General features: G+C 36.5%; 1 protein-coding gene and 1 pseudogene across 1 annotated transcript in view; one reads left to right on the forward strand and one right to left on the reverse strand.

Moving 5' to 3' along the window:
• The first annotated feature begins 2,116 nt into the window (after positions 1-2,116).
• On the forward strand, positions 2,117-15,728 carry LOC142164985 (uncharacterized; annotated as a pseudogene).
• A 27-nt stretch (positions 15,729-15,755) lies between these two features.
• The window catches only part of LOC142164986 (F-box protein At1g49360-like), a 1,153-nt gene continuing 982 nt past the window's right edge, over positions 15,756-15,926 (reverse strand). Inside the window, exon 2 of the mRNA XM_075223643.1 lies at positions 15,756-15,866. Within this exon, the coding sequence (XP_075079744.1) occupies positions 15,756-15,866 (111 nt within the window). The remainder of the gene's footprint in view (positions 15,867-15,926) is intronic.

Raw genomic sequence — 15,926 nt, forward strand, 5'->3', positions numbered from 1 at the left:
GCTCGAGTATAGTATGTACATATTTGTTGAGAAATGAAAATTTTAATTACCAAAAAATTAGGACTAGGTAGTTAAAACACTGAGGCAACACTTAGGGAATCATGAATAGGTGAATAATTGGACTAAAAATGAACAAAACATGAACCTTAGGTTGGTATTGCTGCGGGGCACCTAGTGCAGACCGCGGTTCATTTTATGCGGTCCACGGTGCCCCTGTGCGGTCCGCAATGCTATTTTGTGCGGACTGCAATGACAAAGTTCTGAATGCTGACATTTGAGATCGCGACCGCAATGGATTTTGTGCGGTCCGCGGTGCCTCAATGCGGACCGCAATGCCATTTTGTGTTGTCCGGTGCATAGATTCAAAGAATGGGTAGTCTGAACCCCACCTCTGTGCGGACCGCAAATAATTTTGTGCGGTTCGCGGTTGCCTTTTTGCGGTCGCACTTCATTTTGTGCGGTCCGCAGTTTGCAACACTTAAGTTGTTTGCAACTTTGCATTTCATTATTTCTACTGATACTAACAAAGCATAACTGAATATTGTTAGTAGACAATGGTAAAATCACGAGGCAAAAGTGGTAAACAAACATAACGAGGAGAGTCCTCCCGGGGTGGGAAACAAGGAATGATAAGATTGACCCCAAAAGTGAGACAAAACATAAAAAATACAAGGAGAATCATAAGAGCTGCAGACAGAGCAATTGACCAATCGGGGAGTGAGTATGAGCCTTCCCGGAAGGTCTCTTCAGACTCCGTTCCAGAGTATATTCCTGACTGGCCGGAGAGAAATAGGTTTAGAGATACACCTCCACCTTTCCCCACTGCCTAAGCATCAGTGCATGTATCTTCTGAGTCATCTGAGGGCTCAGTTGCCGGCAGTGGAAATGAATACTCCACCTCTCCTATAGCTTCATTAACTGGAGATGGTGCAGTAGCAGAAGAAGGCGAAGAAGCAGAAGGGGGTAAGCCCCAAGTATGTGTGGTAAAAAGGACTAGAAACCCGTAGGCGTGAGTAAGTTTGCCTACCACAAGTTCAGAGAGTGGTGGCCTAAGAAGAGATTGATACTTGAGCGTAAAATCATCGCCCAGGACCTTTTGCCTCTCAACCCCAATGTGCTGAGGCAATTCGGAGATAGAGCTGGATGTGACTACTTCATAGGCCATGTGGATAATGCCAATGAGCACTTGGTGAAAGAGTTCTACATCAATGTGGCCTAAATAAAAAAGGGCACCACAGTCACCAAAGTGCGGAATTTAAAGGTGAAGTTTAATGGCAAAACCATCAATGACAACCTAGGCTTCAAGGAGGAGGATGAGTCCTTATACTTGTACAAGATGAAATTGTGTGAAGAAGATCGTCCTTGGTTGGCGGAGTACTTGGCAATCCCAGGTACCACCCCCGAGTGGTTGACTGCGGTAGTGAAGATATTGAGGAGAATGTTGAATTTTGAGGCTAAGGGGTGGGAGACATTTGTGTGCAGTAGACTAGACCCCACCACCCAAGACAACTCACTCCCTATTCACCGGGAAATTTTGGAAGCATCCATCATGGCAGGGTACCTGATCAATGTCGGGAGTGTGATGTCCCGAGTCATTACACGGGTAGTCAACGAAGGTGACAGATCTTATCCCTTCCCAAACTTCCTGACGATGTACCTAGAGGACTTAAATGTGGAGAAGCACAAATTTGTTGTGAAAGTGAAGGCAAAGGCACCTTTCTCATGGTACAACCTACAGGGCGATGACAACCCTAAGGGGAAGCACTCCAAAGGCAAAGCCACTACTTCAACTGGCCAGTCTGAAGAGCCAAAAATGGTAGTGGCTCCTACTCAGCCTCTTTCCATTGCAGCAGACATGGCCCCAGGTCCATCCACTTCCACAGCTCCAGAGATACCATCCACCACTGCCTACCCTTTGACTGCCCACCATCTAAGCCAGGCCCTCACCAGCATCAACAACTGGATGCAGACAACTACTTCTAAGCTGTCTGTATTATCTACTACTATGGCAACTCAATCAGCACATCCTCCTCCATAGGTCCCATAGTTTATTAAGGACACTCTCAAGGATCGTTTGGAAAACTAGAAGAAGATCCTTGAGAACCATAAATTGCGTATGGATGCTGTTGATTCACATGGAAAGGCTCTCAAGGAGCTTGCTAGGGAGACAAAGAAGATGAAAAAGACTCGGGCTTCAAAAGAATCGGTGAAGGAGCTACAAGTTAAGTGTGAGAGATTGAAGGCGGATCACCTGCCTTTAGATTTGCTATTTCATGGCCCAGCACCAGAAGCCTAGCCCCAGCCAAAGCAGGAGTCCGAGAGGCCTCCCAAGAGGAAGAGGGTGATCCCTCGGTCTGACGATGCAGTTATTCAGTTGGAGTACCCGCATGGAGGTTCCTCCAGCCAGCCCCGGGATTCAGCCTAGGAGCCAGTCCAGGCCCAGGTCCCAGCTGAGCCACAAACCACAGGGAGCCAGTCACAGGTTTTCGAGCATACAGAGGACCCAGGGACCTAGACTCAGGATCCTATGCAGACAGACGGCCCATAGGGAGTCTCTTTTTCCTCTTTCCTCTATTTTTGTGCTTATTTTGTTTAGTTGACATTGAAGACAATACCAAATTTCATTTGAGGGGGTAGCCCTATTTAGACATTTGGATGACTGTACATATGACAGATTTTATGCTTTCTTTCCTTTTTATCTTTGGTATGTATATAATTTCAGCATTTCATTGCATTTTTCATACTTTTTATCTTGCATCTGTATATAAAAGTTATGTTCTTATGTATATATTCATCTCCCCTATTGTATATTCGATTAAATCACCTCTTGAACATATTCATTTTACTTTCCGCATTTTTTCCTTTCTTAGGTTTTTATTTTATCTTCGTAGCTTCTCGTTTTGAGTTTTTACAATAAGTTTTTGATTTTCTTAATGCCATGGTTCTTTCCAAAGGTAGAATTTGTATGAACTGGGTGGCTTTATTTAATGATGGATGGCATGACAACCTTCTTAAGGGTTTGAGTCTGTTTTTCTTTTTTGCTTTTTAGTAGTTAGTTGGTAAGGATCTTTCACATAAGGTGGACAAGCTGTGGATTAGGTAGATCCATTCCTATTATATAAAATATCAACAGCCAAATGACATGCCAATTCCTCTACAGGCTTCTTGGCTGGTCAGAAAGCTGATTGGAGCAAGGGATATATTGGGCCTAAGTCAGACAATGGCTTAAGAAAAATGCAACATGATCAGACAAATCTATTACCAGATGTTGGGGCAACTACCTAGAGTGGAATGGAAGATCTTCATGTTTAGAAATGAAGCAACAGCCAAATCTAAGTTTACGATGTGGATGTACTTTTAGAACAAACTACTTACAAGTGATAGACTTGTGCAATGGGGTATGCCAGTGGACATAATATGTGTCATGTGTCAATCGCATAATGAGAGAACAAACTATCTCTTTGTGGAATGTGTCTATGCTCAAAGGATATAGAATATGGTCCCAATGTGGCTTTAGTAGCAACTACATGGTCTGAATTCATGGAGCTAACATTGGAGATGGGCAATGGAGAATTCTAAAGGAAAGTCTCAAGCAGCTGTCACTTTCAAGATGATATATGTTGAGATAACTTCCACTTGCCATTAAGAGAGTGTGCACACTCTCTATGCCACGTCAGCACTTAGGGTGGTGTTTATTACACTTTAAAATAGTTCAGGGATATAACAGAACCCCCGAAAGAAAAGGTGTGTAATTGAAAATATGGTCATATGTCGGGGAGGATTTTATATATTATCCCAAAAATTTATATTTGAAGGACTTACATTTAAAAGGCATATATTTGAAGGACTTGATTAATTGGTTATACTTGCGCTCCTTATTCGTTTGAGCAATATTTATGGTATTCTTGTTGCCTTGTTATTTATATAGCTGGTTGATTTTAGCTGCTATTATTGCTAGTGGTTTTCCAGTACTATTGTATACGTCTATATTGCACAGGTTGTTTGACTAGTGAGTGTCTTGACTGTACCTCGTCACTATTCCATCGAGGTTAGTCTTGATACTTACTGGGTACTGACTGTGGTGTACTTATACTATACTTTTGTACATTTTTGTGCAGAGCTGGGTATTGGAGATATCAGATTCAGACATAGTTAGAGTGTGATCACAAGGATTCAAGGTAGAGCTCTTTGATCGTCGTAATCCCTTGGAGTCTTTCCATTTTATTGTACTGTCAACTCTTATTTGAATAATATTTTATATTCGATCCCTGAGATTATTACATGTATTCAGTTAGAGTTCATGACTCTGTATTACCAGTCCTAAGAGGTTGTTATAATTATTTTCGTTGTTGGTTTCGATACTTGTATTAAATTATCTATTTTTTAAAAATAATGGCTTGAATTGTAAATATAATCGGCTTACCTAGTCTTACAGACTAAGTGCCATCACGACGCCTGTAGTGGAATTTTGGTCGTGATAAGGTTAATATTTTATACACATTTGACTTCTCCAAAATACCACTATCAAGTAACAATGCATGCCACCACATTAAATATAAGAACTTTTTGGTCTTTAATCCCAATATCCTTCTCTTGCATTTTGCTCCCAAGAAGATTCAACTCCAACCTATCTCTACAATACATCTGACGAGCAATAGGGAGCACACATCTGCAACAATGGCTTTTCACATTCTAATATGTTGTCTTTGATGCCTCTTTCTTTTTAATTAGATTATGGTGTACCTATATATATATATTGCTTTTTTATTTTAATTATAACACCTGAAATTACTGTTTAATTCTATCTAGTAATAATTCAATATTTTGTTCTTAACCATTGACATAACTCCTAATAAGAAAGTCGATGAAGAAGGCAGTGAAGATTGGAGAGCTCTTCTTATGACGATGCACTATTTAGGACTTTGTTATTCATTAGAACGTTTTACCAAAATTTAATTTTTAATTAAAATTCGATTTGATGCCATACTCACTAGCTTTTGACCTCTCTTTTGGTGTCTATATTATTACTTAACTAGTTAAAAAAACCCCGCGATGGTAAGATACAATAATTGATAGTAAGAGGCTTAACTAGTTAAAATGAAATGAATGTGCAAATTAGCGAAACTTATACCGAAATAAAGACATAATTAAATCGAGTAACGAAACAAGAACAAAAATGGTTAAATATTTTACAGTATACAGACCTAATAAATTGAAAAAACAAAACAAAATACCAAATTGTTTTAGTGCGGCTCGAGTTTTTTATGAGTCGGTCATAGTTCATCAAATAGAATAAGTAAAGGACTCCAAGTACGATAAGGCAAAGGAGTTAGAATTAGCTCAAATACAAGGAAAGACGACAAGGGGAATTTTCTTTTTAATTTCTGATACATAATTAGGATTTCCTCTGATCTCATAATAAATAACGTTAAAACATATTTTTACACTTTGGGTTTGTAGTAACTAGCACCGTCGACGGGTTTCTTTGTTATCCTTCAGGAACGGACCCAACTACTAGTCTACCCTCAGAACCCCCTTTTTGTTATGATCCGTCCAGAGAGGTCGTCCCCCTAAGTTGTTGTGTTTGATGCCTCCTACTCCTTTTAACATTCACATTCTACCTTTATATTATATAATATCACATCTTTTGCACACAAAAAAAACTTTTAAATAAGGTAAGTACGTAGTCCTTTTCCAATTACAGTTTAACTAAGGAAAGGACGTCATCCTTTTGTTAATTCTAGTTGGTTTGGTATAACTTTCACTTTATTTAAGCTTTGAAGTCTAAGCAAATCTTTCTCACGCACTTCTATTCACACTATTCTTCTTCTCAAAAGAGTAAATTTAAAGTGAAAGGAGGGTACAGATTATGATGAATTCTGGTCTGATTGATTCCTTGTCGCCTTGTTTGATGACATTAAAAGGAGAAAATGACATTGTAGAATTCTTTCATCCTCTCGACAATGCCATAACTCACAAGACAACTATTCCAAAATTAAGGGGTTCAAGAATTCGGAGTGCAAAATCTAATTGGTTGCTCATGTGTCATGACAACCGCAGCATGTTCTTTTTCGATCCCATTAGCAATGACATAATTAAACTCTCTGATCTACTGGTGGAGGTGGAAAATTCTTTCCATTCTTGGACATTTTCGTGTCCCCCGGACTCCTCCTCATCGGATTGTTTTGTCGTTGGTTTTGATATGTTTGGCTCTCCACCACCGGATACATCATCAAACTTGGAGATAGTAGATGGACGTATCATTCCTTTATTAACAAAAACGGAAATAGCCAAGAATTGTTCATGTTATTCGGTTGCAATAATCCAGTATTTTCAAAAACGTTATTGTCTGGGTATTGGGTGATAATGAAAATTTGGGAATACTAAGTATCAAAGGAAACTCAGCTTTAGAGACACCTACGTGGGAATTTTATGGAAATCCCTTGTCGCGTCAAAAACAAAGCTCAATTCAACAGATTTACACGGTAGAAGATGTTGATAATGGAGGAATATTAATTGTATTTTTAACTCATGAAGAAGGAAAAGTAGAGGTTTGGAGAAACAACATGAATGGAGGGGTTTTGAAGAGGGAACAAATAAAAAGTTTGGATAATAAAATATTGTTTGCGAGCTTTCGAGCTTCCTACTTGAAACCTTGTGTTGCACAAGGATTAGGTAATAAGATATATTTTCCAATGTTTCATGACAAAAACTAGGGTCTTTTCTATTGTTTGGCGCGTCACAAATATTACTCTATGGATTACTATCTCAATATAGTTTTCTCAAGTCCAAATTATTACAACTTGGACAAACCAAGATCCTGCATTTGGATTGAACCAGATATGAGCCAACTCCCTCCTCATGATTGAAGCAATGAATGCTTAATTTGTTAAACTAATCACCCCCCCCCCCCCCTCCTTTTTTTTGTTTTGGTGTTTATTTTTCGCTAATTTGTATGTAAGTGCTTTAATTTGCATATAAATTTTAAGTCCATTATTTATATGAAGGAACAAAAGGTTAAATTAATAAATGGTAGAATAATAATAAAATATTAAATAAAGAACCTTGTATGATCTTAAGTACTTTTGAGTCAAATTTTAAAAGTCTTTTTTTCTTTTTTTAAAACTCGTGTCCAGTCAAACATCGGGACCGTAAGAGCAATAATTAAACTTAGCCTAAAGTCTCAAACAAAAATGTGAAGAACCTGCTTATATAGTACAAGATGCTAAGCCAATGAAGGTATGTTTAAAATTGGTTCATTAAGGATCAAAGCAAGCTATTGCCTATTAACCAAAAGGAAATCTGCTAAAAATATCCGAAAGAGATTGAATCAATTGGCTCTGGAACTCCATACGAGATTGAATCAACAGTACTTAAGAGTAAAAAATAATTTGCATCCAATTCAAAACACTACAGACCTGGAGTAATTAGGTTAAAATTTTGATTTGTAAACTGTAAAAAAATTTAAACCGCGAATTTCTCAAATATTATCTAGCCGAAATAGGATTTTAAACTCGGTAAAATATAAAATCAAATTGAACCATACAAACATTTAGCTTAGCTTGACTCGTGTAGGAACTCTCTCTTTCACAACCTTATTAGGTATTTGGATAATATTTGGTTGAAGTTAAAAAACAAAAGTAACTGAAAAAGATTATTTAAAAGTTGAAGTTGACATGACCTTCGTTAAAAAGGTTGAGAATTTGTCAATAAAATTTATTTATTTCACTTGAAATAGTTCTCCAACAAGGCAACCAGTTTTCCAGAATTTTTACTGTATTTTCGACGCCGATTACACCAACTCTTAGTCGAGCTTCCGTCTATTCATTCATCTGACCATAAATCAACTACTTTTGATTTTGAAATATTTTCCTTTATTAATCACTCAAGATCTGAAGTATAAAGATAGATAATTATTAATTAAAAAAAATTGCAATTTATTTGCTTAATAGACACGCAAATTAAAAAAATCATACCTATACTTAAGAATAAAATACTTCAAAAAGCACACATATGACGAAAATTTTTTGTTAGAAAAAAGAATAAGTTCCGCTCCTATTAACAGAAGGGCCCTTCCACTCGACACCGTCTTATTACCAACTGACTTTCGTCCCTGCTCGATGGGTGGGTCTCGCAATCAAGCTATCTTCTGCATAGGCCAAATATAGAGCTATATAAGCTCCCGTTTAGCCATAAAATTTGGGAGATATTTTTCAGATTTTATCTTCAAATATTTGTTTGTTTATAAATTTTAACCATTTTTGGTAGATTTTGAAAACAAAATCTTCAAATCCCAAAAACAGCTCTAAAGTAGTTATTGAAGTTTTCTACTCACAAAACTTCAAATTCTTTTCAAGTAAAATACATGTCCAAATACAATTTCAACTTTAAAAATTCATTTTTCATTTCATATTCAAAAACTCATTTTTTCAAGTTTCAACCAAATCTATATCGAAACGCTAACAAAGAATGGTGTTGACAAGGGGATGTAGCTCAAATGGTAGATACGGGGATCGATACCCTGCATATCCACATTTTGAATAATCTAACCTGACGTTTTTGTATCTATATTTTTTTCTCTTTTAAAGACGATGTAGATTAGATTTTTCTTTAAATTGATTTATCCGGTCAGATAAAATGGAATGGATGGTATATAGAAAGCTAGGAATATATACCTGATTGATCTCGAAAATAGCTTTGAATACAACATGACCAGCAGTAAAATTTCGACATAAAGTTAACAACTTACATTGAGGCATATTCACAAACACTTTGATACGTGTCATTTGGTAATACTAAACAAGTGAAAGAAATCTGCAAAATGGGCGTTTGATAATTTTGAGAATTAGAGCTGAATAAATTGAGGGATTAATGTACGAAACTAGAAATTAAAGAGAAAAATTAACCTGATGTTTTGCAGATGTAGTGGTGCCTTCGTCTTTACCAAATGGTGAGATTGAAGCTCAGGACCAATTTGGCCATTTTATAAAGATATCTTTGCACAAATAACCGGCGGGGTTCTCTGTTTGTAAAGTGGTTAGATTTTAAAATACCTCAAATAAATTTTAGAGAGATTTTCATAAAGCACTATCTTTTAGTAGTAATTCCCCATCTATAAATACCATTTGCTATATTACGGATTATAGATACCTTTTCTGTGGTTATAAGATGTATTTGATGTATTTAACCTATTGTATTCACGAATACAATAGCAAAAATAGGCGTGAATCAGGGCAGTCCAGCTAATTAGTTGTTGTATTAGAGTGTATTCGACTGTCTTCATGGAGTGAAACATGAGATTACAGTTGGACAGATTATTGTATTTGACTATATTCACGGCGCGAAATAGGAGATTATACTGGTTTTAAAACGGAAATTGAATCAATTAACATAATAGACTCCTAATATAACCCAACAAACTCAATTATAACATACAAATTTTAAATTTTTCAGTTATAAAAAAGTCTCAACCGAAAAATAGTCCAAAAACATAGCAATCTTCAGAAATATTATATAATACATCGGAATACATAAATTATATTAATTAAAAAAAACATATGAATACATTCATGGCATATAGAGAGACAATGAATACAATGAAATACATAGAATACAATGGGATACATTGAAATACAATGAGAAAAAAAGACAGTGAATACAATGAAATACATGGAATACAACGAGATACATTGAATTACAATGAAAAAAAAAAGACAATGAATACAATGATATACATGAAAATACAGCGTGATATGTTGAAAATACACTAAAATATATTAACAGAAAATCAAATTGCTCATCCCCAAAATCCGTCATCTTTGTTCAAGAACAAACCCTAATTTCCGGGGAATCCGCCGTCAAGCAAAAACCCATCGTAGCTTTTGTAAGACCTTAGCTTTGATTCGTGTATTTTCAAAGGATGACGAAAAATACAATCATAGGATGAAGAGGGCGGTACCATCGTAGCTTTTGTAAGCCCTTAGCTTTGATTCGATTTGCAATTGCCTTTGGGGTTAGAAATCGTTTTTCCCCATTTTTGAATTTGGAATTGAGATAACCAAGTTCAAATCCGACGGAAAATCTAGGAGATGAAAGGAGAGAGAGAGAGAGAGTGAGAGAGAGAGAGAGACACACACACATACAACAGGATTTCGCCGGAGAGGAGGAGGTTCCCAAATCCTAGCCAAGAGAAGCGATGGTCTGTCAATGAATCCGGTATTATTTGGAAGTGTGATAACCCAAAATGTCATCTTTAAATTAAATAATTATCTTGGTATTTTAAGACCTTGAAAAGCGCTATCAATAAATCCTCAACTTGCATGCGCAATCTGTATAATTTTCCGGAAGGTTCTTATGTGAAAAATGGATTAAATTGTGAACTAGAGCTTTAAAACTCAACTGAATTGACTTCGGTCAATATTTTGGGCAAACAAACCCGGATAAAAGTTTTGACCATTCCGATAGTTCTGTATCGTGATTTGGGACATGGTCATATGCCCGAAATTGAATTTGGAGGTCCCTAGATCAAATTATCGCCATTTAACGAAATCTAGAAATCTAAGGTTAAAGATTTCTTAAGTTTGACCGGAGATTTGACCTTTTGATATCGGGGTCGGAATCCAGTTCTGAAAATTTTCATAGCTTTGTTATGTCATTTATGACTGGTGTGCAAAATTTGAAGTCAATCGGACTTGATTTGATAGGTTTTTGCATCGAATATAGAAGTTGGACGTTCTTAGTTTCATTAGGCTTGAATTGGGGTGTGATTCAGGGTTTTAGCATTATTTGATGCGATTTGAGGTTTCGACTAGGTCCGTATCATGTTTAGCACTTATTGGTGTATTTTGTTGAAGTCCCGAGGGCCTCGGGTAGATTTCGGAAGGTCAACGGGTAGAAAAAGCTGTTGAAATTCTCTTTGGGAAACTGCTGTCTTTTTTTTTTTTACAGCACCATGAACAGTGCCCCCGACATTTTCTGGACAAATTCTTAAGTTTTAAAAATGGGACTCGTCCCATTTTTCATTTTTATCAAATTGGAGCTCGGCGAGAGGCAATTTTCAGAGAAAACAACGGGGTAAGTGTTCTTAACTTAATTTTGGTTAGATTACCCGAATCTATTACTAGTTTTGGCATTTAATAGGTGATTTTAGTTGGGAAAATTTTGAAAAACCCTCTTGGTTTAATTTGAAGATTTGAGGGTCGAATTGATGTCGGATATTAGTAAAATTGGTATGATTGGACTCGTGGTTGGATGAGGTTTCATATTCCATAATTTTTGTTAGGTTCCGAGACGTGTGCCCCACAAATGAAGTTTTAGTGCAATTTCGAATTTTTAATGGAAAATGTAGAATTTCATATGGAATTAATTCCTATAATTTTTATTAACTAAATCGAATTGTTTATGACTAGATTTGAGAATTTCGGGCACTAATTCTTGGGGTAAAGGCTTGTTGAAATTTTGAATTGGTTGCAAAGCGAGGTAAGTGTTTGGTCTAACCTTAGCTTGAGGGATTAGGAGTTCTGTCTTATTTGCTACATGTTAATTGTGGAGTACGATGTATAGGCATGGTGACGAGTATCTATACGTTGGTGTCAAACATGCCCGTGAGTCTTGTATTATAATTGTTATGACTCTGTTGTGGTTTATTGCGCTTCATATGTTATTTTCACCATTGTTCCCTTGCCGGGATGTTTGTTTGATATTAAATTGGTATCTATTTTTGAAAATTGGTAATGAATTCTAATAAGAAGGGATTGTGAGTGGTAATTGGTCGGGCTTGCCTAGCATCGTGTTGGACGCCATCACGACCGGGATTGGGGTCGCGACAGGAAGAGAGAAGGACATGTGTCAAATTAGAGAGAGAAAGAAAATAGTGTAACTGAATAGCGTATTTAGTGGCTTAGGGTAGGAGGTACCAAAATTAGATATTTTATTATAAACAGTAAAAGGTATCTATAGAATATAATTTTTTTAAATAATATTTATTTAAAATAAATAAGGTGTTAACCTTTGCTATAGGAAGTAAAAATTTCTAAATTTTATACGAGGTACGGGTTTTTTTCCGCCATTTAAATAATACAGATTTTGTAGCTGAAGAACAATTTCCAGCAGACAACCCACCGCCTCAACAACAAGAAGCAGAGGGTTCATTTTCTAATGGGCTTTTTCAATGAGAGTAAATCGAATAATTGTCGGGTTATTTGTAACGTTAGTGTAAAATCAGCTATTATTTTTTTTGTTTGTTTTTATTTTGTAGATTTATGATGTTCTAATTAGTTGTTCGGACTCTTCATTTTGTGTTGTCGCACCCGTGTTGACACATGAGTGTGGGTATGAGATCCATACCAGATTTTGTCAATTGATTTTGGGTACTTTGACCAAAATCGACGGAAAAATTCGAGATAGATACAACAATTTCTTAATCAAAACAAAAGCTATAGTGGAATTTAATTTAGGCATATTCAGTAGGTTTAACATTCATGATTTAACCCAGTTGCCCAAAATACCACTAAATTTTCAATTGATATTAAATTCTGAATTCATAATTTCAACAGTACAATGTACTTAGGCTAAACCTCTAATCCATTACTCAAATTGTCACTCAACTATCCAAATTATCTCTTAAAGTCACTTTTCTTTCGTTTGTAACAACAAAGTCACTGAACTATGCCTATTGCACTCATAAGGTCACTCAATTAGATTTTTCAAATTTTGGATTGCCACCTATTTTACCCTCCAAATTATAAATATTTATCTTCTTTTTATTTTTTAAAAACTTTTAATATTTTGAACCATCAAGTTTATGAGATAATTTGGGATAACTGAGTGATCATTTGAGTGATTGACTCCTAAACCTCTCAAAGATTTTGAATCATCAAGTTTAAATCATGTATCTGCGAGCAAAGTTATCCCATAGACGTGGAGCAGTGGCGGAGCTAAGTGTGTTGAAGGGAGTTCAATTGAATCCACTTCATCGAACAATTACACTGTACAAATAGGGTAAAAATAAACTTTGATTTTATATATACAAATAGTTGATTACTAATTCCATTATATAAGAGAATTATTGGTATCATATTGGAGATTATAGGTTTTAGAAGATTATTAATCTCTTTGTTATTAAACCATAGGCTGGTTTGCTATTCTTATCCAACTGTAAAGTCCAGTCCGCTTCTTAGAGATTTATTTTTCTTCCAATGTCAACTTTTTTTTAGTAATTAAATTTTATTATTACTAGGGAAAATATACAAGTATAGTAACAACCCTATCAAATACTCACTTAGATTTTGACATGCAGCCCCAAATCTAGTGTCCTCATTACTACACGCCTACTTTGCTATAACAATCTAAAGGTAAAACTTGAAATCCTGTAATTTCCTAACTAGTTTAGATTTCAAAATTCCTCGACAGTGCACCTCTTGAACTATCATTCTAGTCATCTCTTCCCAGCTTCTTTGTTTTCCACGAAATATTCTCTAGTTTCTTTCTTGCCAAATGTAGTACACATTGCACGTTAGAAGGATTCTATATATTATGGATATTTGTTGCTTGCCTGCTACATGCCTTACAACCCATTGTATCTTTTCATTCCACCCCTTCAATAGCAAAACGTTGCGGCTCTAATACTGTTCCCCCAACAGGAATCCCATATATGTTACCCTCATCATATTTGTCCCATCCACCAACAATCTGAAAGTACAAGAGGGGAGGGGGGAGTGTGAATTGTAAATATTTAAACTTAATCGCTTTTTAGTTGACTAATTTATTGAGAAGTCGACTAGATATAATAATTCAACAGATATAGTAACAGGAAGTAAATTGCAGAAAGTAAATGCATGAATTAAAGACACCAAGATTTTATACTGGTTCGGATTCAATGTGAATCCTAGTCTAGTCTCCTTGGGTTGCAAGGGAGTTCTATTTTAGTAAATGTGTTTCTCCGAGTACAGTTGTAGTGAATTTGCACACAGTTTCTCTAGCACTCGTTTTTGATACAATATCTCACCAGTGTTATGCTCTCTTTTCTTCCCTGACTTGTTACACAACAGATCTTAGTGAACTACAATGTTTGTTTGCAGTAGAATAAAGAGAGTGATTTTTGGTTCGATCAAAGTATGTCATACTAGGGTTTAAGGCGGTATAAATACTTTGATGGATAGTCGAGGCTGACAATCCAAGAGATCTGATCCTTGGAAAGAAATTGATTATTTCCAAGAATAAGATAGCTAGCCGTTGCTTCTCCTTGATTTCCTTCCTTCAGCAGAAGTATGAATGAAGACTTGCTCCTTGATTGTTGGTTCTTCCAAAATTAGTCACATACCAATTTTCTCATAACTTTCGATCTACCGGAATGCTGGCCTTGATTTGTGCCTTAAATTTAGGCTTGCTTGATTCTCTCCATCGCAGCTAGTCGTTACTCTTTGCTGAGTGATTGACTGCTTGAATTCCTTCCAGATTTGCGAGTCCTTTCCTTAGTTGTCCAGATTTGCTGATTGTATGGTAATCTTTGCTGATTGATTTCTTCCCTTGTTCATCAGGATTGACTCCAGCAGTCTTGTGGTATCTTCTTGACTTCTTGTAATTGATTTCCTGCACATGTATATTATTTGCATCATTAAAACTGGATCTAACACAATCCTTCCTGTTTGACGCTTAGCCTTATTATTATAGGGTAACGAACTAACAAAGTTTGCAGCTGATTTTACAGTTGTTGGCTGGCCAAGTTGAATTCGGAAGTGGCGAACGTAATCTGATACTATTAGTGCATCGTCAGCGCAAACATAGACATTATCAGCTAGCTGATCAGTTATCTTCACTTATCTAGTTATTCGAGCCTTACGGGCATTTTGAAGAGTTCGTGCAACATAGGAAACTGGTATTTCGAATTGCGCAATACAACTGAGTTCTCGTTACAACTTCCCCTGCCCAGAGCCTTGTTCCTGTTAAGACTTACTATTCGTCTTGATGGAAAAAATTATTATTGCTGGAAGCATCAGATCAAAGTTTTCAAAAGCAATTGAATATTGCATATGTGCTCAGTGAGCCTTACCCGAACATTCTTGAAAACTGACAGAAATGGGTTGATAATGACTACCTTTGCTCTTACAACATATTGAACTCTCTATCCGACAAGCTTTTTGAAGAATACTCAAAGAAGAGTTACAGTGCCAAAGAACTGTGAGAAGAGCTTTGATCAACTTATGATGAGGAATTTGGAACGAATTGAAGAGTTCCGAAGTTAACAAATATTTGTAGTTCAAAATGGTTGATGGCATAGCGATTCTTGAGCAGGTTCACAAGATTGCCGGTTCTCTCATGGCATCAGGAATCTGGATAAATGAGAACTTCCACAAACTTTCCCCCTCTTGGAAGTACTGTCATGCAATGTTAGTGCATGAAAATGTTCTGTCTCTCGACATGTTAATGCATCAACAAAGAGTGGAAGAAGATTGTTGCAATCGCTGCAGAAATGATAATCATGAGAAGAGAGTTGGAGCAAAGAAAAAGGGTTGACAAAGAAGCAGTGGTATAATTGTGGCAAGGAGGGGCACATCTCAAAAAACTTTAGAGAAAGAAACTATCAAGTTTCTGCGAAGAGCAATAGGAGGGAAAGCGAAACCATCCCTGTTGTCACTAAAACCAAGATTAACGGGAAGACAGACGAACTTGTAGCGACTGTTACTGGTGTTAAGAGCAATGAGAAGAAGTTTGATAAAATTAGTCCTTAGGTCAAATACTAGCATGGTTGAAGAATCTTAAAGTTGCTGCCATAAGTCACGGGTTCGAGCTATGAAATCAGCCTCTTGCAGAAATGTAAGGTAAGGATGCGTACAATAGATCTTTGTGATCCGGCCCTTCCCCTGATCCTGCACATAACAGGAGCTTAGTGCACCGGGATGCCCTTTTATTCTTTCAACTAGTGTATT

This window comes from Nicotiana tabacum, chromosome 10 (genome assembly GCF_000715075.1).
Source record: "Nicotiana tabacum cultivar K326 chromosome 10, ASM71507v2, whole genome shotgun sequence".
Classification (NCBI taxonomy): Eukaryota; Viridiplantae; Streptophyta; class Magnoliopsida; order Solanales; family Solanaceae; genus Nicotiana; species Nicotiana tabacum.